This window comes from Pseudophryne corroboree, chromosome 3 (genome assembly GCF_028390025.1).
Source record: "Pseudophryne corroboree isolate aPseCor3 chromosome 3, aPseCor3.hap2, whole genome shotgun sequence".
NCBI lineage: Eukaryota > Metazoa > Chordata > Amphibia > Anura > Myobatrachidae > Pseudophryne > Pseudophryne corroboree.
Window position 1 is genome coordinate 237,760,893 of NC_086446.1, and position 6,000 is coordinate 237,766,892.

A 6,000-nucleotide genomic window follows, 5' to 3' on the forward strand; every position below is an offset into this window, starting at 1 on the left:
GGAGGGTCATAGTGGGAGGAGCCAGTGCACACCAGGTAGTCCTAAATCTTTCTAGAGTGCCCAGCCTCCTTCGGAGCCCGCTATCCCCCATGGTCCTTACGGAGTTCCCAGCATCCACTACGGACTACGAGAAATAGAATTACCGGTGAGTAAATTCTTATTTTTATTATTTTCAGGACATTTTAATTGAAAAACACCTGTTATAGCAAAAATAATAAATATACAGCATTGCCTACATCCTTTGTTTTTCTGTTTATAAGAACGTAAGAAAAGGAGATGCTGTGCACCTTACATGAAAAGGTCATTTGTGAGTTAGGTAGGGAATGTACCATTACATCAGTCTCTGATGTATCCCCACAGCCCTGTACTGTCTGAACTGCTTACTTTCTCTAGGACAGCGTTTGTCATGGTGTCCAGTGTAAAATCACTTTAGTGATGGCCATGGGTCAGTGAGGGGTTGAAAATCAACAAGTACTGTAGTAATAGTTTGGTAAATGTAAAATGTGATGTTGGTAGATTGTGTTGTCATTAAAGACCTCTGGAAGCTCTTTGTTCGGAACTGTTGATGTCAGATTTGAAGAACAATTCTCTCCTGGAGTCAGTGTTACTACAGTTATCCTGTATGAGAAGCAAGTCCCTGATAGAGCATTACACTTGAATGGTCTAGTGGAGTCCTTGAGTGAGTACTTTGGTATAGACTCAGAGGTTCTTTTAGGTTTCTACCCCCAGAGCTTTAAGACCTTTCTTTGCAAGTGCACGAGGAGTCTCTTCATCTCAGTATGAGGAGAAACACATGCTTCATTTCAGAGACTAGGAGGGGGGGCGGTGTATTTATCAAAGCTTGTAGAGCGAGAAAGTTGTGTGAGAGAAAGTACGTACCAATTGGCTCCAAATTGTCATTTTTCAAACACCGCCTCTAACATGGCGGTTAGGAGCTGATTGGCTGGTACTTTATCTCTCACGATTTTATCTCTCTTGGCTTTAATAAATACCCCCCTTAATGTTTAGTCTCTACTCTGTAGTGTAATTATCTCCTGTTTTAGTGTTTGTTCAGTCCAGTATTCTCATTTTGCAGAGATTCACATAAGGAAGCAACACTCCCACTCAGAGACTGAGATGAAATGCCGCTTCTGCCCAGAAACATTTCATGAGCGATTTGTCCTCCGGCAGCACCAAAAAACGCACCGGAATGAAAAGAGTGTAAGGTCTAATGGATCAGGGATCAGCTGCAAACGGAAAAGAGATAGGAAAGAGACTGGCATGGAAAAGGTGAGGAAATGGAAAAAAAAACTGGGACGATAGTGAGAGATTAAAAAGTCATTAGGAGAAGTGTTACATTTGTTATTACAGGTTGAGTATCCCATATCCAAATATTCCGAAATACGGAATATTCCGAAATACGGACTTTTTTGAGTGAGAGTGAGATAGTGAAACCTTTGTTTTTTGATGACTCAATGTACACAAGCTTTGTTTAATACACAGTTATTAAAAATATTGTATTAAATGACCTTAAGGCTGTGTGAATAAGGTGTATATGAAACATAAATGAATTGTGTGAATGTAGACACACTTTGTATAATGCACAAAGTTATAAAAAATATTGGCTAAAATGACCTTCAGGCTGTGTGTATAAGGTGTATATGAAACATAAATGCATTCTGTGCTTAGACTTAGGTCCCATCACCATGATATCTCATTATGGTATGCAATTATTCCAAAATACGGAAAAATCCGATATCCAAAATACTTCTGGTCCCAAGCATTTTGGATAAGGGATACTCAACCTGTACCTGCAATTGTTCCTTCCTCCCCATATTCCTTAAAACCAGTATAACCAGCCATACATTCTCGCTTCATTTGTTATGTCTGAGGTTGTTTATAGGAATTGGTTTTGTTTTACAAATTTCAATGGCTAAGAAATATAGGGCGGTATGCTGTTACGTGCGTTAATGATATCGCCGAGGGCTATCCTATTAGCGATTTACTGCTCCCAGTGCTGCGCTCCACCTCCGCCTCGACTATAATATTATTATTATTTTAGCATTATTACCAAACCCATCCAAATCTCATCCTAACCCTCTGTTCCACGCTCTCTATGTACCACGTCTGTGTCACCCCTGTCTGTCTAGCCCTCCCCTTTAGAATGTAAGTTCTCACGAGCAGGGTCCTCTTCCCTCATGTGCTTATCCTTTTTCTTACTTTAATAATCTTCAACTGCACCACATCCAGCAGTCTTCTGCCACCTGATACTTATTCCAGTGTCATCTGCTGATGTAGCTATGTTTATTACCCTGTACTTGTCCTATATTGTCGTCAACTGTAAGTTGCTGTTTTCCTGTTTTGATTTTTTGTTTATGTATTCTGTAATTGGGCGCTGCGGAACCCTTGTGGCGCCATATAAATAAAGGATAATAAATAATAATTATTGCATTATAATTATAAATATAATTATAATGTACATCACTATATTTACATTAAGCATTGTGGAGTTATTCGATTTCTGTTCTTGCTGGGCTAAGAATACCTAACAATACTATTTTTTTTTTTTATTACTTTTAGCATCAGACACTACATCTGCTGGAGAATGAACCAATGAACAAGACACAAGAGCAGCCATTTGTATGGCAAATGCTTCCTACTGATCAGGAGACACAAATCCACTTTGTGATCAGTGAGACAGAGGACACCAACACTGTGACTGGATATCATGTTCTTCCGATGCATACCGAGGATGGGGGTATAATTAGCATTCAGCTGACAGGGTTGCAGGAGGGGGAGCAGGTAGATGTTGGTGCACTGGCACAGATATTTTTAGCAAAAGATGTCTGAGAACAGAGTGTGAGATTGAAGGCACTGCCCATATGTACCAAGGTCAGAGGACATCCGGTGATCAGCACCCTGTAGACAAGGAAGCAGAAGGCTGTAGGATTTAACTCTGAACATCTCCTGCAAGTAGGAGGTGATGGGACTGCAAACATGGTATATTTATAGGTATAAAATAAACTATGCATATTACTTTTTCTACAACAGTCTCTGAAAAAGTAACTACATTTCTGTACATAGTTTTTCTATTTTTTTGTTCCTGCACCTGTTTGTTTCCTAAAGTTGTATAATTTAAAAAACAAACAAAAAAAAAAAACATGCAAATGCGGATTTCTTGCATTTTCCATCTGTGGTTTTCATATCTGAAAGGGTTATTTTTGTTTTTACAAGGCAGAAGTATTCAGAGGATAGAGAATTGTTGTAGATGAAACATGCAAGCTTTAAAGGTTGTTTGATATAAAGGAGCTACTATTAACCTCACTGCTAGTCTGAGAGCTGGAGGAAAGATGTGTGTAAAGCTGGGCCAAACAGAATCACTTCCCACATTTGGTCACATGGATTGGTAGTCTAGTTGTATAAGATTTGGAATCGCGGATTGCTTAAGTCAAGCTGCCAGATTTCTTCCAGACCAGTTTGGGCCTGTAAGAAACTAACCATGCAATAATAGTCACTCTTTGACTACATTTTTGATATGCCTTTATAAGGCATTATGCTAGATTATAGGCAGCCGTCGTTATCACACTATGTGTGCCAGCTTAAAGGTTTCTATTACTTGACAAAAGTTGAGATACTTAAAATTGTACTGTATTTGCATTTGCTGTGTAGTTACATTCAAGCTTTTTCTCTTATGTCCTAGAGGATGCTGGGGTCCATATTAGTACCACGGGGTATAATAGACGGGTCCACCAGGAGCCATTGGCACTTTAAGAGTTTGAGAGTGTGGGCTGGCTCCTCCCTCTATGCCCCACCTACCAGACGCCGTTTAGAAAATGTGCCCGGAGGAGCCGGTCACAGCTAGGGGAGCTCCTAGAGCTTCTTTAGTTTTTTTTTTTCTTTTTTCTAAGAGTTAGTTTAGGCACAGGGAGGCTGCTGGCAACAGCCTCCCTGCTTCGTGGGACTAAGTTGGGGAGTAGTGTCCGCCCTGAGGGGTCTAAGCCACTATCTCCGCTGACAGGACACTGAGCTCCTGAGGGTGCTGATTGTTAGCCGCTCCAGGTGACCGATCACTCCCGCAGCATGCCGCCACCCCCTTACAGAGCCAGAAGACTTTGGCCCCCCCCCCTGGCAAGCGGGGAGCCAATGTGAAGATGGCGGCAACAGGGTAGGGAGCGCAGTACTAACTGCGCTCCGGGGCTCAGTGGTACATAGTGCGGCGCTGTGAGGGGCGCCCTGAGCCAGCGCCTAGACTTTACACTGGCCAGCAAGCCTGTCGGGGTCCCCGGATCACTGCCAGCAGACATCCTCAGGCCAGTATAATAAAATGAAGAGCGGGAAGCAGCACCTTGTTTGGGGGGCAGAGCTGCTCAGAGCAGCTTCAGCGTTCAGCGCCATTTTCCTGCCTGCAGTTCCTGACAGATGCTGACAGGGAGAGCTGTCCCTCCAAGCAACTCCAGCTATCCTGTGCGGTACCAGGGGGTTGTAGAAGTGGTGGGGGGGGGGGCCTGTGTAAAGTCTGTGTAGTCTATTAAGGCACACAGATAGCACTGGTAGTTTTATTAGTTCTACCTCAGAAAGCGCTGTGTGTGGGTTGGCACCAATCTCTGTGTCTCTCTGGCATACTTGGTTCCGGTATGAATGGTCGACCATGTTATGGTCGACCACTATTGGTCGACATTGACATGGTCGACATGGACACACGGTCGACACATGAAAATGGTCAACACATGAAAGGTCGACATGAGTTTTTTTTCTTTTTTTGGTGTCGTTTTTTGCATAAAGTGACTGGGAACCCCAATTAGTGCACCGTGTCCCCTCGCATGGCTCGCTTCGCTCGGCACAGATTACCGTTCCAATCGTAGTCCACGTGGATCGTAAAGTATGGAAAAGTTCCCCAAAAGAAAAAAAAAGTTAAACTCATGTCGTCCTTTTCTTGTGTTGACCATTCATGTGTCGACCATTTTCATGTGTCGACCAATAGTGGTCGACCTAGTGACTGTCGTCCATAACATGGTCAACCATGTGAACGGATACCGGCATACTTGGGGGGAAACTGTGTCTGCCATCTCCCTGTGTGTGTGTTTAATTTCTCTAACGTCCTAGTGGATGCTGGGGACTCCGTCAGGACCATGGGGAATAGCGGGCTCCGCAGGAGACAGGGCACATCTAAAAAGCTTTTTAGGTCACATGGTGTGTACTGGCTCCTCCCCCTATGACCCTCCTCCAAGCCTCAGTTAGGTTTTTGTGCCCGTCCGAGAAGGGTGCAAACTGGATGGCTCTCTTAAGGAGCTGTTTAGTAAAGTTTTTTTTTAGGTTTCTAATCAGTGATTCCTGCTGGCGACAGGATCACTGCAACGAGGGACTTAGGGGAGAGACTTGCAACTCACCTGCGTGCAGGAGGATTGAAGTTTTAGGCTACTGGACACTGAGCTCCAGAGGGAGTCGGAACACAGGTCAGCCTGGGGTTCGTCCCGGAGCCGCGCCGCCGATCCCCCTTACAGACGCTGAAGAAAGACGGCGGAACGGAGGTCCGGAAACAGGCGGCAGAAGACTTCACAGTCTTCAGAGAGGTAGCGCACAGCACTGCAGCTGTGCGCCATTGTTGCTACACGGCTCACTGACACGGTCACGGAGGGTGCAGGGCGCTGCTGGGGGCGCCCTGGGCAGCAATATAAATACCTATTTGGCAAATAAATACATCACATATAGCCATTAAGGCTAGATGTATGTATTTAACCCAGGCCAGTTTTCCTAATAACCGGGAGAAAAGCCCGCCGTGAAAGGGGCGGAGCTTATTCTCCTCAGCACTCAGCGCCATTTTCCTGACCAGCTCCGCTGGTGAGGAAGGCTCCCACTCTCCCCTGCACTACAGAAACAGGGTTAAAGAGAAGGGGGGCATAAATTGGCGATATAATTATATATTAAGAGCCCATATATAGAAACAACACCTTCTAGGGTTGTTATATACATTATGGCGCTTTTGGTGTGTGCTGGCAAACTCTCCCTCTGTCTCCCCAAAGG

The 6,000-nt window shown here is 44.3% G+C and overlaps 1 protein-coding gene across 3 annotated transcripts in view; it reads left to right on the forward strand.

Moving 5' to 3' along the window:
- The window catches only part of LOC135055188 (zinc finger protein 845-like), an 85,535-nt gene extending 80,427 nt beyond the window's left edge, over positions 1-5,108 (forward strand). For all 3 annotated transcript variants that reach the window (XM_063958935.1, XM_063958936.1, XM_063958934.1), the window contains exons 14-15: positions 1,076-1,269; positions 2,560-5,108. In XM_063958935.1, coding sequence (XP_063815005.1) covers positions 1,076-1,269; positions 2,560-2,829 — 464 coding nt within the window. In that variant the 3' untranslated portion in view covers positions 2,830-5,108. The remainder of the gene's footprint in view (positions 1-1,075; positions 1,270-2,559) is intronic.
- Positions 5,109-6,000: the final 892 nt, after the last annotated feature.